The sequence below is a fragment of the Notothenia coriiceps genome, unplaced genomic scaffold (genome assembly GCF_000735185.1).
Source record: "Notothenia coriiceps isolate Sejong01 unplaced genomic scaffold, NC01 NC01_scaffold00011600, whole genome shotgun sequence".
Lineage (NCBI taxonomy): Eukaryota > Metazoa > Chordata > Actinopteri > Perciformes > Nototheniidae > Notothenia > Notothenia coriiceps.
The window spans coordinates 117,034-142,233 of record NW_011344301.1 but is presented as its reverse complement, the minus strand read 5'-3'; the positions used below and the strand labels follow the sequence as shown (position 1 = coordinate 142,233).

Genomic DNA, 25,200 nt, shown 5'->3' with positions numbered 1-25,200 from the left:
TAGCCCTTTCACTCCGCTCGTACCATAATGCATACACCTCGCCGCTATCCATCATCTCTCTGAGAGATGTCTGCCACCATGAATACTTTTATTTATGATACATTTTTTAAATTACTGGCTTCTCATGCAGTGACGTTAGATGCTGAGAAAGCTCACCGAGATGAGTTATGTGTCCACAGAAAACTACTGAAGCCGTTCATTAGTGAATTAGAGGTGGATTTCCAGCGCAGTGGTTTAAGGTCTCTTGACCACCAATGACGCTCTGATGCTGTGTAGGCTGAAAGTTTCATCATGGTAAGTGGGTGGAAATGATATACTCGCAGTTGCATGCAACAATGACCATGTTGTGAAGCCATTGAGCATGTCCCATTGGTGCAGACAGAATTCATATGCCTTTGTGGGATTATTAAGCGGCTATTCCCTAACCCGCAAGGAACACTAAACCAGTGAAAACAACTGAGCAGCGGTTGAAGAAGTTCTCAGATGAAAGGCGCCCTGTGGGGTTTTCTTGTCAACAAATAAAAGTTGTGTTTCACATTCAGTGTCCCGCATACAAAAGGGATTTTGTGTATCCTTGAGCATGAACAATTGTGTTCAGTGCATTTCCTTCTCCATTAAAACAAAGCAAAGCACAATCCAGCTAATCAATGTTTACATGCTTGCAGTCTTCCCTGCCTTTCCTGGCTCATTGGTGCAGATCCTGGTGCGTTTCTGCTTCGTGTAGTTCAGTGGAATTGTGTGAAATATTGAGCCGAAATGTGCATCATCAAGTGCATGGGGGAAACAAAAAGGACACCCATAGGTAAACATCTCCACAGCACTAGTAGAGGTTATAAACTCCATAGGGAACCTTTAAGTAATGGCCACACTCTCCAATGCAAGTGAAAGTAATGTATTCAAAATCCTTTTTAGGTAAAAGTAAAGAAACTACAGAAGAATTATCAGCAAAATGTGCTATTACTGGCTCAGCATTAACATTTCCTCAGTAACTGATCACTGCTTACACTGCATTAATGTGAAAGCAGGATTCTACAGTTGAAGCAGGTGAATGTGGAGCTAGATTCAAACACTTCATATATAGCATCAGTCCAGCGCCGCCTAATCTAGGGGTCAGGGCTCTCAAATGTGACCCTGAGGCGGGCAGGGAAGATAGTGGCCGACCCCTCCCACCCTAGACACAAACTGTTCGCCCCTCTCCCCTCTGGCAGGAGGCTGCGTTCCATCGGGACCAGAACCTGTCGCCACCTGAACAGTTTCTTCCCCTCCGCTACCAGCCTCTTAAACAAGGCCCGGCCCCCCCGCTGACACTTTACCTCTGCCACATCATAGACTATATGCATTACATTAATGCACATATTCTGATTTCACACTTTATAGTTTATATGCAAAAATTAATTCATATCATTCTATTTCCATGTAAATTACTGCTTTATTTTATTTTTATTTTATTGCTATTTAACTGTATTTTATTACGGTGTAAAAGATGTTGTGTTTTATATTAGATTTCTTGTTTTTTATATTTTATGTATGCACCATGATATCAAGTCAAATTCCTAGTACCTGGCAATAAACCTGTTTCTGATTCTGAAAAGAAATGGTTATGGAAAGGGTTAAAAACTAACTTTTCTGTAATCATTGCTTTATTGTAAATGTTGTATAGGAATGAATTTATCACAAACCAAAAACATTGGGAACCCCTGGTTAGTCTTTTCAAAGCTCATGATATGTTTTTGTTTGTAAAAGTTTAACCGAGAAGCAATAATACCGGTTGGTAACAAATACATGATCTCCCACTGAAAGTAGAAACGGTGTAATGCAACACAAAATGGAAAATACTAAAGTCAAATACCCCAGAATTGTACTCAAGTACAATACATGAATACATTTACTTTATTTACAGTTACTGACTGGGTAAATAAGTGTTTTAAAAATGTTTTTTAACCTCGATGGCAGTGCGCTTTGAGCCGGCTAATGTTACATTTTGTGTGCTTTTGTAATGAGAGGAGCATTATTTAGGGCCGGGCTGGGAGAATAGTGACTCTCTCAAAGGGATAGCTCCCACCATTGTTGCCCTCTGCAACCATAGCTAACGCACGTCAAAAGACCTTTTTCACATCTATTCTTTAAACAAGGGTGGCAATAATACCGGTGAGGAGTCGGCAATAAATAAGCTTCCCCTCGCCGAGTCAACTAGATTAGATTGCATGGGGACATCTGTTGAGTGTAGGTGAGCACTTTCTCTCTCGCTGTATGGGAAAGGAAGTCCTTAGGATGTGCCTTGAGGCTTTTTCTTTTATAAACATAGCTCTGCTGGTTTACCACCACCTCCACCCTCTATTGAACATCCAGTAACGCTGCATTGACTCGAGCACAATCTACGCAGCTGACAGTTATTCCAGTGTACACCGGTACCATTTGATTGAACATGCAATTACACTGTCAATGGTGCTTTAATGCTGTGCCAAATTCATACCGCAGGATGTTATGCTCTCATCTCCTCATCCTGATGTCTGATACAAAACAAATAACTTGTTGAATATTTAACGCGTCTGAACAAATGTGTTTTAAAAACCCACCCGGTAATTTTGTTGATTTTGATAGCTCGTTCATGTGATACCAGGAAATGTTTAACCTCTATTGTAGAGAGACAAAAGGTTGTTTTAATCCCACTGTGAGAGGGGAGGGAGGGTCAGGGGAGGGACGTGGGAGGAGGGGGGGAGGGGTTGTGGGTGTGTTGTAGGGGGTGGGGGGTGATTTTGTGAGGGAATCGGCTCGTCTCTCTTACTGTCACTCAGTCCCAGCAGACACATCGAGGAGTACAGCCACTGGGATTATGACAGCTCAACTCTCACACTGAAGGGATTAATGCTTAATGTAGATTCAGATAAAGGTGATGTATTCTCTCTATTGTTGATAGATGTTATATACCGTATAGTAACCTGATGTAACCTGTTGTGTAGAAAGTGCAGCTTGTGACGCTCTTGATCTGCAGGTGATATTTGATTTAGGTAAAATGAAAATCAGGAAAATGTTAAATATTGAATGGAAGAAGCCTCCTAAAGATGAGGATTCGCTGATGTTATTTCTTTTTTCATTTAAAATACAATATGGAGTTCTTCACTGCTGACAATGGACAAACAATTTGAAAAAACTGAAATAAGAAAAATGTAATCAGCAGCTAATATGATATTATTGTGCAAACCATTCCCTAGTTTAAGCTTCTCAATTTTCATATTTTGCTGCTTTTGTTGGTTGTATGGAAAAGTACCTCTAATATATATGATTTGTTATGTCTGTTGGTTAAGAGGAGATATTTCAAGGGTGTTAGGGAGCTAGAGAAAGTGTTATGGACATGTATCACTATTTTTGGACATTCTACATTTCACAATGACTAGAATCATTAAGAAAAGTGTTGGTAGATGAATCAAGAAGGTATACAATTGTCAGTTGCAGCGCTAGATGATAACCAAAATGTTTAATAAAACAGCAAACATGGTTGGTTTCGACCTCTAATTGCAGCCTATGACACATTGGTGCAGATGTGAGGATTTTTCTTGAAGGGTGGTATACATATTCATTATAACAGTCTTTCCCCTGAGTCTTCTATAAGAGCTGGCTTTCTCTAACAATCAGCAGTCCTATTTACATTTTCAAGGGTATCGTGAACTTTTTCTGCACTTGCATATCATCAGATCATCTTTCATCTGTTGAATCATGTCTTTATTGTAATGGCATAAGCGCACATCTCTGCGAGCCGAAATGTAAATTCATCATATGGGGAGAGTGTTTGTTCCAGCTCTAATTATTTCTCCCCTCTTTGGCTGTAATGATGCTTCATGGGGAGAGCCGTATCGTATGCATGCACGCACGCTCTTCCTCTCATTAGGGAAGACTACAATTAAACCCACAGGCTGCTATGCCAGTGCTGAGCTTCCTTTTCCCTGTCTACATGTGCCACACACACACACACACACACACACACACACACACACACACACACACACACACACACACACACACACACACACACACACACACACACACAGAATCTCATTAGAGAAATGTGTGACACTTCACCACTGTTACCTTATCAGCTGTTAGCAATTCTTATCCAACCTTAAGATTATCTCACTTTGCTGGACAGTCATATTTTGTGTGATGTGACTAATGAAAACATAAATCATGTCATTGGAGGGAAGTTATCATTTGCATTTACCAAGTCTTATAGGCAGCCTTACAGTAAAGTGAATGCTGTAGTTGAATGAAATCAACAACATTAATTCAGCTATGTGTCAACTCAGCACATCCTCATTACTATATACTAAATATTAATATAGTATTTATATTCATAGAGTTGTATTTCTTTGAAAATATTGTGGTAGTTAACCCCAGAATGAGCTATTTATGTTTCAATTGTATCGCATCCACATGGGGGCAGCGCAACAGGCTGTAAACACAGCACTGATAGATGATCTCCTTTTAAGTTAATATGTCTAACATGTTACCAAATATTTGCTTATTTACATAACTTGCAGTCATTTAGGGTCCTGTTCCTGGCCCTTTAATGAATATAAGCTATATATATCTTGATATTCTCTCACTCCTAAAGTAAATATGTGTGTCTATCTTTGTGTGCTACTACTGTTGGTGGGAAGGTAGTGTTCAGTGGATCCATCTGACCTTTTGCTGGAAAGCCCGCCCTTATTGCTGCTGGTAACGACTGTTTGTGGTGTGAGAGTGCACTGAAACAGTGAAGTAGGCTGTAAAAACCAAAAACAGTGAAGTGAAGCCACTAAGACAAAAACACTCAGTAGACCTGAGAGGAAGTGTAGGGTTGGGATTTATCCCTATGTTATCAATAGGAATTTATTAAATTGATCCATTGTAATGTCAAAACATGGCTTGGAGGAGCTTTCTTATAAGGATAAATGAGACACATTTTCTCTGATACCTCTTGTCTATTCTCCTTATAATTTATTTTGTGTTATCTATATTCATAAAGGACTTAGCAGTCTGTTTTGTTTGACAGCACTTGTGACACGAGAGTGCTCCCCGAGGCATTGAGGGCGCCGTGCCTCTCTTGCTGTGACATGTTTTGTAGTCCTGCTTGTTGCCCACTGTCGGCATCCGAGCTCAGGCTATTTTCAGTCTCGCTTCTCCGACCCTCTTCATATCACCATGGCAGCTGAGCTGGACTGAGCTGGACTCTGTGGGGTCTCAGAGGTGGGAAGGCTGGATGTCTGGCTCCATGTCATAGGGGGAGTTCGCTTTTGATGGGATCAGCCTTCAGCTCATTCAAACCGGATGTGGAAAGGTCATTTTGTTGTTGGGTTTTATTCATAGCTTTTGGCTGTCGTGAGACGTTTCTCTGCTGTCTAGTAAATGCACGGGGAGCAGAAATGATCCTGAGCTGAAAGAGATGATAGCTGAACTGTAGTTATGTGCACAGGTATGGTGTCAGCACAGGTGTCAGCAACAATACAGTGTTATGCTGTGAGTAAATAACACGTGTCAGTGTTTTCCAAAATCTGGGTCAAATTCAGGGCTGTGGAAAGACCAGGATTTCTATTATCAGATTCTGTAAGAAGTATTATATTATTGACTGTCGGGGCTACGGCTCTCTGAATCCTTGAACTGTAAGAAAGCTGGAACTGGAAAAGTGTTTTTTTGGAGAATAGCATGAAAGAAGTAAACTCAAATGTTTTTAGACAAGCTTACTGAATTGAATTCCGTGTTGTGGCATCTTAAGAGAAAACAACAAGAGAAACCACATCTGTTATTTGTGTGAAACAGACTTCATATAAACCCGTAGTCCGCAATTGTATCTGCGTAGCGGTGCAGAAAGCAGTGTTTGTATTTAACCGAGTGGAAACGGCGGCGTCTCTCAGTGGGGCTTCCACACTCTTATTCGGAGCAGCAGACTGAAGTCGATAAGCCTTTGCTAGAAGTAAATTGGATTGGCTTCTTCAATCATTTTGCCCATCGATTCACGTATTTGTCTGTATTTTCTGTGACAGTGAATAAGGAGAAGAGAGAATCAGGCAAGATATGAAGGCAGGAAGGACATAATGGGAAGGTAGGGCGAGAATGGAAAGGTTAAGAGGGGATATCTGAGCCTTACCTGGCGTGTGACCCTATGTGAGGACAAAACCAGAGACGAGAATAAAAGGGAAAAAGTATTTAACCTCTAATGACCTTTGACCAATCCGAATTTCCGTTATCATAGTAAGTTGTCGTGTAAATCACACTTTATCACTTTGTTTCAACAGCATGTTTTATGGATTATTGTAAAGAAAATCCTTACGTTTTTACCTTATGTCAAGAAGATCGTTTAAAATACCTTTCTGCATGGGAGGTCTTCATCTTAGGGCTTACAAACTCTGGACTGAAAGACTGGAGGAGATTTAAGGAGAGGATTTGGTTTTGACTCCTGTTCTGAATGTAAGGAACCAAACTCTTAAGATATAAGAAGGGGAAGAATTGAGAAAAAGACATTAAAGACGAAAAGCAGATTAGTTATGGTAAGTTAGAAGGCAAGAGATAATACATGGGGGGTGAGGAGACAAAAAGAAAATCAAGATGCTATTGAGGCGAGGAGAAGACAGAGAAGCACATTTGGTGAGAGGGAAGAGGACAGGAGTGTGGCCGACGTAAGATAATAGGAGAAGAAGGAGAGAAAATAGAAGAATAGATAGAAGGAGATCAGGGCGATGAGGCAACGGGAGGAGGTGTGCCTCTTCATTTCTCAGCAACAGGCATTTGTGTCTATCAGTTTGGACCACACATCCATGTTAACGTTGGTTTGCACAGCCTGAATGTTTACTTTCTCTTCCCTATCAAAACATCTCCCGGTACGAAGTGATTTAAGTGAATTTTCGCACAGTCAACACACTCAAGGATGATTATGCATTAAAAAAGAAATTGTTCTTTTCAGAAGACCAAGCGTTTGATAAGCAGGAGAGATTTCATGTCAGAACATCCTGCTGTGTAATCTGTGGCGTGACTGTGACAGGGCAGGAGACTTCCAATATAAAAAAAGGATTTTAGCAGATAATAATAAAATCAAACGTGGAGTAGTCGGCACATTGTGAAGTCAAATGATGTACTGGGTGTTGGAAAATATGCATACTACAGATGTCCTCCCCAGAAACGTGTTAAGACGGATTTTATTTTCCTTTCTGGTTAGTTAAAAGACTCAGGTTGTTTCCATGAAGGGGGAGCTGTGAAATCTGAATTTTAAGCACTAAAATATATATTTCTCTGTCATTTTTGTTTATCCAGATTGAAGAAAACCACAGAAGAAGAAGAAGAAGAAGCAGCAGGGGACGAGCCAGGGCTGAGGAGGAGAGAGGATATTTGAGTTTCTCTGGTAAGTTGGAAACTTTTCCTTCAGGCTTTGAATCCATTTCTGTTCTCATCCCATCATCTCCACCAACATCATCATTTTCCAAAACAGTGTGAGCTTCCTGCCTCTCAGAATCAAACGTTCTTGTTCTTCTCAAAGGCCTTTCCCCTCCAGTAGGATGTGAACACACACAAATGTCAGTCTATTTGCCATGCCTGGCAAGTGTCTCCAGTCCAAATATCTCCATGCTGCTGCCAGAGCGTGAATGTATTAATATCAACACTCTCTGTAGACCTCTAACGTCCGTAACAACTTCCACCGCTACGCTCCCTTTCTGTCTCTGCTGTGTGAAGCCTGCTCCTCTGCTCTAGCTGTAAGGCAAAGGTCACCGCTAGCTCCACTGGCATTTGTCCACTGGGAAAGGCTCTTTTTTGTTTTTGGCCTCCATTTTGGCCGCGAGGATTGGCAGGGAATTAAAATCTCTTGTGTTTCTAATGTCCGACTGTCTGTTTGATGCATATGGTTGTCAAGGTAACACACCCTCTCATCCTCGCCCACTGCTGTGACAGTGGGCGTCGATACTTAGAGATCACAAAATAGCACTTAGAGGCTATATATTGCTCAGTGCCTCTCTCTTATTGACACATTATGTGTAATAATGGAGCACACAGAGGTAGAGAAAAGTTCTCTAATGGCAGTTCCACAATTAGCAGCTAAAGTAGCGTCCCATAAGCACGGGGTCTCTGCGTGCTTTAGAGCCCGGAGGATTGACTTGTTTTTAGTCAGAAACCTTTGGGCTCATCACATCATTCTGCGGTGCTGAAAGTGTGTTTGGGATTCAGCGAGGAGTTGATCTAATGCTCTGTGATTGGAGGTGACACGGTGTGATGTGTGTCCACCACCCAGTGGAGCGTGAAGGAAGGATCCCACCTCGAATCCACCGCCCCACACCACTGTGTCGCGCGGGAAGGGAGTCACGCACAGCCGAGTGCAGAGCTGAGGGACTCTGACGGCTCGGAGCTCATCTCCCTCTGCTGCTGCTGCTATGCTTGTTTTATTTTGGGGATTGCGGGGTGGGCTCACTATCTCTCTCTGTGTTTATCCATTTATGTGCCTATTTCAATCTTTGCCTCTGCCTGTCTGTCAGTCTGTTTGCCTCTGAATCTCTCATTCTTTCCGTTTCCCTCTTGTCATCCCGCTGTGGCAGTAATGTTGTTGTGAATGTGTGCTGCAGGCCAGAGAGACTGAGTCCACTTTTCTCAATGAACGAGTCACACAGGGCCACACTTAGGAGCTGCAGACCATATTTTCGGTTTGAAACACAGTGAGCCGTGAAGCGCCTTTTGTGAGCAGCTGCATTCGGGTCCCATGCCCTTCAATAGAAGGCCGCTGAGGTTTCTGTTTACCTCCATAGTGCTGTCTTTCACCGTTTTCTCTCACATGGCCGTCAGGGAGTGGGGTGTTATTGTTTGTGTTTGTCTGTTTTAGTGCCAAGAAAAAGATTGGGGATCAGACAGACGATAGCTTAGCCTCTTTGGAAATTGCTACAATTGAGTTAACTCCACATAAGCTTGTCTTTTAAATCAGTAGATAACACAGTCTTTTCATAAACAGTGCAGTTTTTTCATTCTAATTTTCCATTTCACTATACTCCGACACATTTGATATGAAATCAAAACATAACTATTTGATCAATCTGTGGTATGAAATTGGATGGTGCTAAGCCCACATTGTTGTAGGACAACAACCCTCCAGACACAGAGGAGGCAACCAGAGAGTTTTATGGCCAAACTCTAGATTGTCCACCAGACCTCAGGCCAACTTGTCATGCGTTTTACTTGTTCAATACCAGACTAAAGCCCCTGAAACCAGCAATAAGTGCAGATGGCTGCAGTGAAGGCCTGCAGCAGCAACACTGCCAATACTCTATTGTGGGTTGTGGCATCCAGCATTTTCTGCAACAACAACCATTTAAAAAAATGATGATTTTAAAGAATTAACGTAGAGTGTAATGTAATTGAGGATCACGCCAACATTACCACAGAGACAGTTCTGGCTGTCATGAGTACTTTTTGACCTTGGCTAACCTTGTTCATACCTTTATGATCATCTGACTTCTCCTGTTTCTTACCCTTTCTGACTCTTCTTTAACTATATTAGGTGAGTACAATGTTGTAAAGTACAAGACTAGATTGCCCCCTTTTTTAATTGTCCAACTATGTTTTTCCCCGAATATAAGAAGATCACGTGTAACTTCTACACAGTTCATTTGATGTAGATGGAAACACCTTCAAATTAAGGTACGTCTATCTTAATACCCCCTGACTGAACTCTACAGTACAAGCCTGTAGCATGTTGTTAGTTTTGAATAACTTAGTTAGCAGTCGGAGCCCGAAGGTCTCTCTCTTACAAATGCAGTCCTACCCGTAAAGGCAGCGTACATAAACAGTGTTGTGTTGTTAGTGAAGCTCCATCGTCTCCGCACAAGGTTATAAAGCAGCAGCAGTGCTGAGATCAGACAAGTCGCAGATGAGTAAAGGGATTCAAATGTGCGCAGAGGGCCTCTGGGCGGCTCCCAGCAGGCCTCGTTTCAGACGAACGCATCGAGATATTTCTAAGGTATCGCTTTGATACGAGCTTGACAATTCTCTGACGGTTCTCTGTGTCAACACTGCTGTCTGCGCATGCCACTGTGTGTGTGTGTGTAGATGTGATTGAATGAATGTGTGAGTTTGTCGGCGTCTCTATGAGAAGCAAAGGCAGGGAGGTGCACGGAGACACGGCTAAAGTGTCAGAAAGAAGGACATGAATACAGAAACGGATGAATAGATGGATACAAAGACAGTGAGGGAGAGAATGAGGCTGAGTGATGTGAAAGAGGGTGGTGAGGCCCCTCCTGAGGGGATTCTGCTCCGCTTCTCCATCTTCCAGCGCTGTTGAGAAAGTCGGCTACATGCACAATGACTCACAAACTGCTCCGCAGACAGCCTGCAGAGTCGGAGGAGACATCGGTCTATCTATGGCTCTGCATCACCATCTTTATTTTTTATTTCCCCAACTCTGTTCACCTTCTCTCACCTGCTCAACCTTCCTCCAGGCCTCGTTCTGCCTTCACTGCCCTCTGTGTGCAATTATCTGATCCAGCCTCTCATGTTCCTTATTCACACTGCTGAATGCATCTATGCCCACTCCTCTATGTTCATTCCTCTGTGGTCCATAAGCTCCATATTTAACGACATACAAACACGAGTGGTCTTAATCTTCTTATCTAACTTTCTCTAAAAAGAGCCAGTAATGACGCTTTTCCACTGCAGGACCTAGCACGGCTTAGTACGGTATGGTTAGGCCTTGGTAGGCCAGGCTCACTTTATGCTGCATTATAGTTTAGGAACTGGGGTAGTAACTATAGTAACGCAGTGTAGGCGGGGCGATCGGCATCTTCAATGCGAACCACAAAACCAAAACATCAGCCGTTAGCTGTTAGCTGTTAGCATTCAGAGCTCACAGCTCCTCATATCTGTTCAGAAACGAGACAAAAGTTAAACAAGTACAAACCACAGACTGTCTGTGTCATGGTGAATACAGTCGCTGGTTTATTTATGTCTGTATAGGCCGTTGTTGTGAGTTTTTCGCCTGCCTTCTTGTCTGCAGACCGGCATCGTTTTGAAACGTGTATTACAATTAAATCACGGTAAAATATGTTCATGTTGTTGTAGTTGTAGCCCCCTTGCCAGCGATTCTCTCTGACCATTCAGCAGTCGAGAGTGTTTACGTCACTAGTTTAGCATATTCAGCCCGGTTGTTGGCCCTGAGCCGGAACTACCCCTAGTGCTACGTGCTGCAGTGGAAAAGAGCCACGTGTATCTCTTTCTTATCTGTGGTTTTTGTGTTAGTTGACCTGGAGTTCTTCTTTCGAGTAGTCATTTATTTATGCTTTTTTTAGTGTAAATGACTGATTTTAAAGAAACCTATAGTACATCTCTTATGAACACAAGATATGAAGTGGTCCTTTTCATGGCTCTTTGTGAACAAACTCAGAAGAAAGCCTTTTTTTGAATTATTCCTTTAACAGATCAAAGGAAGTGGATTTCTCACCTGAGCTAAAGGAAAAAAGGATGTTCAGACAGAATACTTGACTGGCCTGAGAGGATGGACATTTCTTTTCTAAAGTACAAAGGTATAGCTAGTAGTCTTCTCGTTTTTTGTTCCTTGTATTGACAGAGCGATAGCAGTAGAGGAAATGGAGCCCAGGTTTTATTTGCCCTACATTTTTATTCTAGAGCGCTTTAATTATCCGTGCCCAATTTTTTATCTCTACGAATTTCTGCCTCATGATTAACAGTATTTTTCTTTCATCGTTTTTTCTTGATGTGCCTCTGAATCCTTCTTCACACTGTGGTGTGGTCCAAGCATCGACATGGCTTCTGGACAGAGACGATTGTCCTCACACCATCGTAAGCTGCGGGGATCTATCTGTTCGGAGGGGGCCTCTAAGAAACCACATGATTTATGTGGCTGTTAGGCGTGGGTCCTGCTCCTAGGCCAAGTCTATCTGCTCATCAATATAAACAGCCTGCTCTCCGGGTGCTGCGTGCTGGAATACAAATGGCTGAATTTAGATGTAACCCCTCGCTCACCTGCGTCTCAGCCAATTCTAATGAGAAATCTCTCTGTTTACCTGCTGAGATAAAGAGAGCCAGAGTAAAGGAATGAGATAAATATGAAACATTAAAGCGCAATGAAATAACAAGCTACACTTGTTGGATCTCTCAGTCTTGTTCAATGAAATCAAATCTCTATCCACCTATCTTTTTCTCTGTTTGTAGATTTGTTGTATTTTGAAATATGAAGTATTGTAATGACTTCAATTATGCATCTTTGGCGTTGTTTTTCATACCTCTACATATGGATATGATTAGAGAAAAAATGTTACTTCCTATATCCAGTTAATATGCATTTAAAAAAAACACTTGCATTAAACCTGTATACTTTTATCACAGTGACCCAGATTGTTATTTTCTCTATCCTTTAAAAAGCACTTTAACTACCCCATGAAAAAAGAATCTGTAAATATTAGCATTAGTATAGAACCCATTCTAACGATATCCAGCCCTGCTCATAAATATGTATAAATGCAGGGTTCAATGTTTATTCTATATTTAGCTGACCATAGAGTGCATTTAATTTGTCCTGTGATGAAGGCTGAGTGTGAAGTGGTTCCAGCAGAAATACTGTGTCTGTTATCGGTGATGGCAGGAAATAATTCTCCTGTCATGTTGGACCCTGAGGGCAGAAACGCACAGAAACACCTCTGGTCTCCTTCCCTGGAGGCGAGTTGCACACTTCCCAGCCGTGCTGCTCAACCTCAGACTGACAACCTTTTTTCTATACATGCACTGAGCGATAAACGCAGTCAGTCAGAAAAACCTTAACTACAGCCTCGCCCAGCCATTATCAAACACTCAGCCTATACTTCTCCTGCATTAGCGAGCGGTCTCCTCCTGTCAAACACAGACACAGGACAGAGGCTGTTAGCGGAAGCCGGGTGGACTGTTAGTGTTAAACGGGAGCAAGGTTTCCTCCGGATTCACAATTTGACAAATGATGGCTGATGGTGCAGTTCTTGGCAGGGCCATTATTTCTGCCAGACAATCTGTAGGGATTGAGCACTGTTTATCTGAACTGCTACACCCTATGGGCCAGCCCACTCGAAACATACTCAAACTCTCCACATGATGGATGTAAGAGGGAAAATCTCTGAGCTGTAACAACAAGGAAACTTTATTTTTTATTTTTTTCAGTTTCGAGTCTCTGGTGAGTGTTCACATTACATTTTGACTTAACTTGCAAAGAGAGCACATAAGAGACTTCCTTTATGGTAAAGCCAAGTCCTTCATTAGTATCATTAATACTCATTAGCCAACATTTCAGTCATCCAGACCCATGAGACACAAAGAAACATGTTCACACTAAGCCTTGGTGAAGCGCCATGAGTCCGTCACCACCAGAGGCTTTTCCGTTGTTTTCTTTAATCTTCAAAAATCTCTCTTTAATTCACAAGAAAACTGTGACTCGCATAAAATGGGGTCATCCAATTACTTCCTTACACAAAAATACTTCTATTCGCTTAAGAGAGATGTTATCTTACCCCCTGTTATTTCATTTTTTGTAATATATCCAAAGTTTGTCAGCCTCGGGGCTTAATTGGTTCAACTTCAATCAAAAGACTATGGATGTGGGAGATTTAAAAATAAAAAATACACAGCGGCTTTCTTCGGTTCAAATTCAGTCACAGGAGTTTATTCATTGCTTTTGATGGATGGTTTTATTTCCCTGAGTTGTTTGTTGAGTTTTAGCATATGAAAACCTGACTGGTGAAATAGAGTGGCCATAGCTCATGCCAATGTAATCAAAGCTCATTCAGACTTGGCTTCGAGAGAGTGTTTGGATCAGTGAAGCTGGCACACATTTTTCGCATTAAGTCGCATTTCTGCTTGTGTTATTTTGCGGTCTCATGTGGATTCAATTCTGTCTTTTTAGTTCTTATGCATTAACAGGTTGGGGAAATTCCATGTGCCTGATTTTGCATGAATATAATGAATACACAAGTGATGGTCCCTTTAAGCCCATTCATCAATCAGTGCATTTATGGACTTTGAATTGAAAATGATTTGATGACATTTATCAATCAAAATCACCAACACAACAAGGTATTTGAAAACAACAGGTGTTTCAGCACTTTATTGCTAAAATGGTTAGTCGGTTAATCAATCTTTTTGTTAAAATACAATTGACTTATCAATCATTTTTGATTCTTGCTCCAAAGTGTCTCTTCTTTACAAGTCTGCTTTTCCAGTTGCACTAACATACAGGATCTTACATTTCAGCAATGGTGTGCCACAGCTATTTAGTTTAGTTTTTTTTTAGTTTATTTATTTATAGTGTCGTGGACAGTCCCCATCGATGAACTGTCACAAAAACAGTAAATGGTGCAGCTTTAGCCGACATGGCTAATTTCCAGCTGTTGTCCCTGGCCACATGGTAATAGACACCCTTAAAATTACAATATATCAACAGCATTAGTTATAAGAAAATATATAAAATAAAATAAAAAGGAGGAAAGACAAGTAGATACAGGTATGAAAGAGAACAATAAACAACACACGTTACTACATACAGTACATGTCACATCACAATCACATAACAGAAACGAGGGGCAACATCCATGATCACAACATGTAACACAACATGTAACACAACATGTAACACTCACGCCATACTCAACACAGACTAGTGTGTGCAGGTGTAGTTCTCAGTGAACCATGTTTTCAAGTGAGCTGTGAAGGTGGTATGTGTATGTATGTCTTTGATTTGAGTGGGTAGAGAATTCCAGTTTTGTATTGTTATGACCGAGAATGATGACTGACCAAAAGTACTCTTCCTGAATGGGACTGATAGGTCGCCACGTGTGGAGCTTCTAGTGGTCAGTCTGGTGTAGAATAAAAAGTTGTGATGGTTAATAAACAAAATAATGATTAGTTGCTGTCATATTTCAAGCTTTTATACTTTGATTGTGTGGAAAACACCCATATCCTTTTATAATTTCATGATAACTTGTGTAGCATTTTGGAAGGGTTAACTCCTGGTTGTTTCTTTCATTAAAAAAAAGGCCTTGATTTGATTTTCTCACAATTTGAAAGGACTATTGTTTGTGTCCTCTATGTCTGAAATTGGATGGTGAGTCCTTTTAGAAAGCAGCGAAGGGGAAATGATTTGTATTCACCTGCCGTATCTGAATGGAGCTGAGGAGGGGCTGAGAAAGAGGGGGGGGGGGGCAACTACATAGTGCTTCCTTTATGTGATAATGGATTGCTCTGACATTCACACACATTGTGGTGTGGTGTGTCTATCAGTCAATACTCGCTACCTCGTGGGATGAATGGCAATTTTTAAAAATGTCCCATTAAAGAACTGTCTTCCAGTGACACCACAGGTGACGGAGATATATCTTGCATGTCTCTTTCACGTCTAAATACGTTGCACTAAGTAACACATGTGTCTTGTCTTCATCCTGTGCTGCAAATGAATCCTTTCTCTAACTTTTTCTAACTTCTTCTTAACTGCACTCACTTTATTGGCCCAGCTGGGCAACTGGATTCTTCTGTCAGCTGCACAAAAGAGACAAAGTGGGACCGGGGACGGGCGGTAATGAGCAACTCCTCTTACAGTGTTACATATAGAGCGTTCTCGGTGTGGGGAAGCCTTCCGGAGACAATGGAGGGTTTTGAGAGGTCTGGAGCCCTCTGAAGCCCCTCTTTGATTGAGTTTCCTGGCACTGGGATTCAGTGTTGGGGCTTGTTGTGGAGTGGGAGCTGTGGGTTTAGCTAGGGGGGCGAAGACCCTCCTCTGCGCTGACCTTTCACAGACACAGGTGGGGTGGAGTGGAAGGGGCTTGCGGAGGAGGAGGAGGAGGAGGGGCCTATTGTTGCAGTCTGTGAATGTGGAGGTGCCACTCAATAACACTAGACCTCGCTGCCTCTGTCCACCTGCCGGGGATTTTCTCACCACTACTTTATCCCAGCAAATGAGTGGTTCTGGTAACAGATTATCCCTGCACAGCACACTGCCATTTTAATCTGATGCTGTGGGTATAATTTGCAAGCATATTTTGATATTTTTTTGACAAGCTATGGTCTCTAGGTTTGTCATTTTTAAGTGAGTCAAAGGCTTTGGTACAAACTGACCAAATAACTATTACATAGATCGCCATAAAATTGCAGGCTTTCATGGTCCCCAGACAACTGGTCATGGCGTTGTTGGCTTTAACTTAAATCCCTAACAATAAATCCTAAAGATTCACTGATCAACTGATTTACTTATCTTTCTGTAGCACCATTATGAGATTCACATGCTTTGTTTTTGAGTGAAGATGCTTCACATGGTTTTGGCATTATACCTGCTAAACTTTAGCATGTTAGCATATTGATATTAGCATTTAATTGAAAGAACAGCATCTCAGTGCTGCTTGCATGGCTGAAGACTCTTGTGTCAGCCCATTTTAGATGTCAATGTATTCTTACATTCTTACTTTCCAATAACTCTGTTTTCCCCCCTTTTTATCTCTCTTACTTGAAAAGCCTCTGAGTCCCTTTTCACACTGTGGATGAATTCCAGTATGATGTTTAGTCTTATCATGAGTCCCAGACATGACCTCAGGGAAGAGTAGATCGTACTCGATAATATCAGCCCTCCCTTCCTCCGTCCACCTGCTACTTCTCACTGGCAAATTACATGTTCTGGTAAAGTGCAGCGGCTAAGGGATTGTTCCAGCCCACAGTCAGTGTTCATGCTTTGTTGTCTGATGTTTGGCAGATTTTGCTAGACTGAACGGTACCAGACAAAGCTTGGACGGCTTTAAATGACTCATCGCTGCCTGCCAGCCAGCCTGCCTGCATGTACTGTATCAGCACAATTCAAATTCCAGCAGAGGAGTGTTTATTATACAGTAGGGCTTTTCTAGAAAGGACTGGTTGCATTAACTGTTGACTCTGAGCAATCACACCTGGACACTGTTTCTCTGTGTTTCCTCAGCTGACATTTCAAAGCCCACCGCAGTTCATTTGGCTGCAAAACATCACACCTGCCAGTTTTTGTGTGTCTTCTCTGAGGTGAACATTTCCTCCAGTTTCTGTCTCACACACTCTTTTTGTTGCACCCCTAAGCTCAAAGTAAACTCCACATATTGGCCCCATCGTGAGAGACCCTTCACTTGTGGAGTAAGCCATCCGGTGCGGACATGGTGGCAAACTGAGATTCTAATCATACCTCTTTTGTTGAGCTCAGTGGAGGTTGAGACGTTTTGGGGGACAGAGCAGATGCCAAGCGTACAGTTTCTCTCCAAGGTTACTTATGAGATGACAAATGGGTTCTGGGCCCCTTTGTCCTTGTTTCCGTCTCTATATGTCTGTGTTTGATGAGAGGGTTGACATCTCTTTGTCGGTAGGGAGATCTGAGAACAAGAGGTGATTGCCATGGATACAGAGTGCCCTTTTCAAGTGCGATTTTGAGTGGCTCTGCTAAAAGCTGTATAAAGTGTCTCTATATTTAGCTAAAACATATTTTCCTTCTGTAGCTTATGGATTGTATAACTATAATAACATTTGTCTCTCTTTCCACATATGCACCAGTGCTTTTGTCCACTGTCTCAAAGGATTTGCTTGTCTTCCCCTAAACAGATTGGTATTATGTTGATTACTTTCGCAAAGCTGTTATGTTTCTGTAGCTTAAGTGTGTTTTGTGACGTTGTATGCCGAGGATTTTGAGAGTCCTTTTAGCTATTCAGGAAACCAGTCTGCATTGCATTCCTCCCACTCTCCTGCATTTGCTCATGATAATGAACTTCTGCTCAGCATATGAATGGCTTCACCCATAACACACTCATGTGGCAGGACAAGTGTACTTAAGCTCGAATGTCTGACGTCCCACGCTGACCCATAGACTCTGTGAACACTCACAAACAAGGCGAATGCAAATGGGAGTAAGGGAGTATGAATTCACATACAACATAACATGAACCGGACTACTCTGGGATACAAAAATATCCTTTTTTAAGGAGTAATTACAGTGCAGGGATCAGCTATCAAACAAAGGTCAAGTTCAGATCCACAGACTTTGCTGCATCCCATTCTGATCTTATTTTAATGAACGCTTTTAAAAAGTGCCTCCAGTCATTTAATTCTCCAGTAATGATACTGTAGAAGTCCGGTGTCAAACAGGCACGTTGAGGACTTAGCTTTTGCCTCATGCTGCCATTACTACTTTATTAGCTAATCATTTATAGCTTTTGCTGCATTGTGAGGCTGCGAAAAGATTAAAAGACCTCCAATTTGCCAGCAGCAATTATCCTAAGGAGATGGATAGGGCCTCATACACCAATCCAATTCAAGAAGGCTCTCAAAGGCAGTGTGGGTATAATGTGAGGACGTGCCTCACCGACTACATGTCATATTTAGCTGGTCTGCAGCGATAAGATGAAAGCGAACCACCTTTCAGTTTCATTCAGGGTGAACACGCAGGGATTTCCTCCTTCACACTGCCGTCCCATCTAGTGGTGCTGCTTCCATCTGCATGCTAAAGAGGAGCGCCTTCTCAGAAGTGCCGGCGCCGGCAGTGATTAGCATTTGGGCAGAGGGGACAGAGAGCGAATCTCGGAGTGTTTTTGGCGTCTACACGGAGGAAGCTTATTGAATGCCAATGTGCGGTGCTCTGTAAAAGGAGGAAGAACAAACAAGTTGCCGGACGCGTTGCATTAGTAGCAGATGCCCATTAGCCTTAGGAGTTGTGGCAGAGTGATAGCTGGGGGAGAAGTTTTGTAAACAACATATCTTTGAAGGTCTGCTTTAGAGATTACATATTGCCTTCCCATCAAGTCAGTTTACAGACAGTGCGGCAAAAATAAATACAGAAAAAGCTGAAATAAAATCAGACTCTTACTTCCTTACAAATGTCAAGCTTAAATACACCAGAGGCTACACTTCCCATCATGCAACCCTGATTGATTTTTCCTGCAAAAAGCCCACTTCTTTAACTCCAAAAAGTTTGTATGCGATATATAATTTGAATATTTGTTGCCTCCAGTCAAAAACAACATTTAGTTTATAATCCTGTTTTAAAAACACTGGAGTGCCCTTTAACACATGAAAGGTGCAAGCTTATTTTTAGGAATAACAAATAAAGTGATTTGGATGTCGCAGAGACATCCAGCTAGACGGAAACGAGAAAGACATACTGACAGTGTAAAGATCCTCACTTTATTGTCAGCCATTGTACAGTGCGGATGAAAGGGCTGCGGCGTGTTTTTGAGCTGTGGGGTCTCCCTGAACAGCAGGACCCCAATTCATATGTAAACCACACCAATTATTTGCATACGGTGCCCCAATTATAAAAGCTAATGAGAAGATTATGGGAAAAGCACGTTGAAGCCGGCCTTTGGAATTTCCATTGTGATCCTGTAGCTGCAGATACGAGGCCTGTGAGAGGCATTAGTAAAAGCCACTGAACATCCAAGCTCATACATCATGGATATAATTCATATCAGTGCTTCGCTGTGAAACCTCATGGAAGCACAGCAATTAAAGACAGTCAAACGTTATGTAAGCTTTTGTTTAAAAATTACTATTTTGCAGAGTGAGAACTTCATATTCTAATCCAACACGGTTGTGACTTTCCAAACAGTTTTCAAGTAAATGAAAGACCGTCACATCACAATATATTTTACATTAGGTCCTTCCAAGCGACCTCCTACTCCCCCATAGATGCTTAATGTCACAAAGCAATGGGCGCACATATTCCAGTATTCCAGTATTCACATACTGGGCGTGAAAACCATGCAGTGACATCTTGAGCTGCAGCCGGAGCACCAGTCCGCCTCAGAAAAATAAACTCTTCCAACCGTATCCGTTTTCTCATCACCACCTTCCTGAGTACGGAGCCATTCTCATCATTATCCCCCCGCATTCAGCCGTCTGTAGGGGATCCCTGCTGCTCCATTAAGGCCATACCGAGCCTCACAAACCCCTGATTGCATGAGCCATCATCAATAGCGCTGATTATAGGAGTTAATGATGGTGCTTGGCATGAGAGGATGGCTTTTCTTTCATCATGGATGTTAAAACTTTACAGTACTGATTAGGGGTGGGCGATATTGAAAAATATATTATCACGATATTTTTCAAGCAGTATCACGATAGACAATATATATCACGATATTTTTTCATGTCGGTTATTATGGTTATTTTTCAAGTTACTTAACAGTACAACCACCTACAAGGTAACAGAAACTAAAACAAAAAGGAGTAACAGACCAAAATAGCATTTCAAGCTGGTTTTATTTCTGAAATGAATCCCTGAATGAACAATTCAACATTTTGATATGGCTTCAAGGCACAGTTTCTCAGTATAAAAATGAACTTTCTGAGGTAGCACTAGCAGTGAACATCAATAAACATGAAAAGGAGGGTAAAACATAACTAAGTAAAACATAAAACATCAATGAGGAAAAGTCAGTGCCAAACAATTAAAATGTAAACTTTAGACTTGAAGTGCAATAAAAGACTTTAGCATAACTGAAGGGAAAAACTATATAAATACCTTATTGATTAAATAAAATATAAGCCAACAGAATCAAACAAGACAATAAATAAAGTGCAATACTGTCTGAATCCTGACTAGACAGCTTTAGAGCATGTCTTTCACATCAGTTTATTTTTTTAATATATTTTGTTTCCAATTTTTTTTTTTTCAATTTTTTTTTCAATTTTTTTTATCACCATAGATTCGATATCTCTGAAAAAGCATATCGTGGAGACCTAATATCGTCACGACGATATATATCGTCATATCGCCCACCCCTAGTACTGATGCAGTGATACAGTGTTGCAATATTACATCACTATTGTTCGGCACGGACAATGACAATATCTTCGCAAGTGGTTAGCAAAAAGTGTATGGAGTACTAATAGCTGTTGCCATAAGGGAAATTCAATTGGGTGTTTTTCCCCCGTTGCCTGCTTTTCATTCAAACTGTGGTGTGCTTGGATTCTCAGAGCTCGTGCCCCTGTCAGCTCCATCTGTGTGCTCAGACAAGTCCTGACCCTCACGTTCTGCAGCCAGCTTGCATGAATATGTCTTTGCTTATGTGTGTGTGTGAGTCGCTGTAATGTGCTACGTGTCTGACATGTGCACAAAACCAATTAGTTTTGGGATGGCGAAGTAGCTGGCCATGGGAAAATGACAATGGAGTAATTGAAGAAGCTTGCTGAATGAGAGGCCAGACAGCTCAATGCAGCTTTTACAAGTGCCGAGTGTTTTCTCCACGGACAAAACGAACAGAGAGGAAAGCAAATCCTGAAACGAAGGTGGTCTTCTGTAGTTGTAGACAGTAAATAACATTACTTCCTTTAATTTTGCTGAAATTGATTTTTACTCAAGAAATACAGCTAGTTAGGTTGTGCTGTGGCATTTAAAGGTCTCTAACAGTGGTTTTACAAGATTTAGCTTATTGCATACAAATTAAATTGACCTTGCACAGCTTAACCTTTTGCAAACCATGCTGTTGTTGTGTCCCAGGATTTTCAACCATTTCAGGCACCATTAACTTGCACCATCGGACGGTAGTTAGCAACTAGCTGGTAAACATAATGGTGAAACCTTATTAAACGCATGATATTAGTGTTGAGGCTCACCTAGTAGAGCGGCACCTCATATACTACGGCTGATTCCTCACAGCTGCACCCTCCCTTTTCAACTTTTCTGTAATCTTTATCTTTGCTGTCCAATAAAGGCAAACCCCCTTTCTCAAGTCTTTTAATAACAGTGCAAGCATTTCAAAATGTCAACTTAAGAGGTGATCCAGCTAAATGATCGACCAAAAAGGTAGATAATGCTGTTTTGAAGCACCGGTTTGGTTGTTCAAATTCTCATTAAGCAGTCTGGCAGCTGTCGTCATGAAGTAGTGCCTTTAATAACTACCGTATTGAGTTTTTAAAGTGACACAGTGTATCAGTTTATCATCATCTTGGCCTCATCTATGTTATATATTTAAGATATCTGGCTGCAAGTGTCCTTTCCAACTTGCCATGTTTCTTTCTAAGAGACCCTTTTCTGTTCGATTTTATCAGCAGCCGGATCGCTTTTGGCACAGCACTCCAGACAGAACCCGGGTTTTATCTCGCCCTCAGCAGTCTGCAGTGAAGTGAGCATTATTGACTTTGGCTTTTCCAGTCCTGTCGGCACAGGATTCATAGGAAAGTTTAATAAAAGTGATGAATATTTTCTGATTGCATGTCCACTCGAAGAATTGCATATTGAAATGAGAAGTGGGTTTTGGACTGGAGCTTCTTCTTTAAGATGCAGGGCTTCTCTTGCTTTAGCTCACAGTACTGCCATTATTGCAGGCTTCTGCTTCTCCCTACATTGGCAAAGGAAATGTTTTAAATGAATGAAATAAATACCCCACTACTTATTATACATAGGGTCATATCTGGTTGTTTTTAATCATTTGCTTCCTCAGTGTTCAGGCAGGAATTCAGTAGTTGGCTTGCTCTCACATCTTAAGAGCCCCACTTGAGTTTCCACTGTCGCCCTACTGTGAGAGGGATGTTGGTCCCCGTATCACTGCAGCTCACAGGGATAATTATAGCACACGTACACACACATGAATATTATCGTCACACACATACAGTTTGCACACAGAGACACACACATGCTGACCGGCTTGAACTGAGCTGCTACACCTCATTAAATTGGGAAATGAATCCTGGATGAAGTCCTGGCTCCTTTCCAGATAAGAATCACCAGACTCTCAGGGATCCACCATAAAATGTATAATTAACACATTTATTCTCTTGCTGTCGCAGGCTGTCCTTTCTCTTCACTTGTCTGTGACTGCTCGAAGCTCATACTCTATTATATATTTTGGTTTACGAATCATAGTGGTCTTAACAACTTTTAACATTCAGACCAGTTTAATTCTCCACCGTCTTCTATAGAGAAATGTAGCTTTCACAGTACAGACATTATATTTAAAACAAGGTCCACCAACACAAGTCTGTTACTTTGTCCCCAGGCAATTTAGAGAAGGCAATTTCACACCAATACAATTTAATTGGCACTGAGAAGTCATTACAGCCCAAAACCTTACTAATCTCCACAAGTAGATATTTTCATTAATGACATCTGATTGTAAATTCCGAGCACATTTGTAAGCAGAAAATAAACATTGATGACAGAAATGATCACCAGGTTTTCCGCTCAATGCAGATGCAGCGCCCCCTCCTGCAGCCTACAGATGAGCTTGATGAAATTGTCCCCTGTGGATCTTTTGGTTGGCTTGGTGTTAAAGTCAGTTCTGCCTGATGTGTACATGGCAGAATGATTGGCTGCCCTAGGCAAAAAATACAGGCCCTCCCGAGGGAGGTGTAGTGGAAGCCGGGGGCAGCGGACGTTAGCCTTGGTCTCCTCCCATGCCACCAGACTCTGAATCATGACTGTAGGGCAGCGCTAACAAATACACCAGATCCCCGAGGAGGCGCAGGCCGGAGTCTGCCTGCCTCGCCTCTGGTCCCAGACTCCGTTCCCCCCCCCCACCACCCCACACCCAGAGGCAGGAGAGCAGCTCACATCTGCAGCTCCATCTTTTATGCGCTCAATTTGATTCTTTTATGCATTAACGGATAATGATATCCCACTTTTGATAGTGTGGTTTTCCTATAGTGCAGCAAATTAATCTGCCTGAGCTCTAAATTAAGCTGTGACGTTTTAATACGGTGCCAGCGGAGGCCTTGGGTAAGACAGGCTGGAGAGCAAGATCAAGACAGGTCAGGCTGCAGTTGTTAAAAGACAGAAAATGACTCCTACTAACTTCTGTTTCCTATTTTCTTTTTCACTCATAATTTGCATACTAGCTGCGCTCACATTCATGGGAAATGAATGAATTAAACTGCTCACTCCTTTGTGACAGTGTTGAATTATGATGATGAATATGAATTAAATTGAGCAGTCATAATTATTAATCTCTGAAGCTTCGGTCGCTCTGGTTTTAATGACCCTTGCAGCGATTATTTCAACATTTGCATTAAGATATCATTCCTTTTGATTTTTTTCTCCGAATTAGAATTGCTTCTGGTTGGATGAAGGTGCGACATAACACTGAGCTGCCTAGCAACACCAAGAGGCAGATTTCAAACCTGTTATGTTCAATACATTTCCGTTTCCAGTCTATTCACAGCCTGTTAACAATAGTGTTGTGTTGAAGGATAATTAGATTTTGTCATGTAACAAAGGAAATAGCATACCCTCATTTAATTAACAATTATTCAATAACCAATTAGCCTTTCAACAGTTTGTTAGAACCTCTGAACATTTCACCTCTTGAACTTAAGCATCCTGATGAACTTCTACCATCTGTCCCCCCCATTGAACTAAGGTCTGCCCAATCACACATGAATTCCCCACTGCAACGGTCCCATGATGGTTCCCTGTCTGAAATCCGACCTCATTGCGGATCAGTTTGCTGCGGGCGCAGTCAGTCAATCAAACTGATAAAGCTGAGAGTGAAATGGAAAGTAAAGTGTCCCCGTGTCTTGTCCCTTGGCATGTCATTGGCTGATGTGATCGATATGGCAGAGAGGCCTAATGGCATCATGGCCACAGCGGTGATAGCCAGGCAAAGTGAGCCCATGTGGGCCATGTCGGTCCGTATCGGAGTGCACTAGATCAAAAAGATAGCTTCCAGCAAACTGCACTGCATGCCAACTAACATTGATCTGTGGCCAGAGCTGTACAGTACGTGTTGTTCTCTCCCCTCTCTGCCTCTCTCTCAGCTGATGAACACAACAGAATAAACTCGCTTCTATGATTGATAGCCGCAGTAACCGGATGTGCCATTCAACTCAGTAATCTCTGTTCCCGGCTCTATCCTCTTATCTCTGACGCTCTCTCTTTCTTTCTTTCTCTCCCTGCAGTTGTGGATGTGCACGTGTCCTCACACAGTGTGACTGAGCAGAGGGGCGGGCCGTCGCTGTATTTGGGGGCAGACCTTCGCATCACACACAGATGATGGAGAGGAGGAGGATGGACGCGGCGCTGCTGGTGCTGTTCCTGGTGCAGCTCACCACTGCGCTGGAGGTCCCACTAGACCGTAAGTCTACACAACGTATTTGTATCCAAGTTTAAAATGTGGTATGACAGGTCCAAATCTATTGGAAAAAGTGTTATTTGCAGTTTCTGAGATTGTCATGATTTTATTCATCATATATCAAATAAATGAATGTTTGGACTGTTATTGAAGAACAACA

The 25,200-nt window shown here is 41.9% G+C and overlaps 1 protein-coding gene across 1 annotated transcript in view; it reads left to right on the top strand.

Annotated features, from left to right (window-relative positions):
* Positions 1-7,328: 7,328 nt before the first annotated feature.
* Positions 7,329-25,200, top strand: part of nrcama (neuronal cell adhesion molecule a) — a 39,017-nt gene continuing 21,145 nt past the window's right edge. The window contains exons 1-2 of the mRNA XM_010772723.1: positions 7,329-7,369; positions 24,868-25,043. Coding sequence (XP_010771025.1) covers positions 24,959-25,043 — 85 coding nt within the window. The 5' untranslated portion in view covers positions 7,329-7,369; positions 24,868-24,958. The remainder of the gene's footprint in view (positions 7,370-24,867; positions 25,044-25,200) is intronic.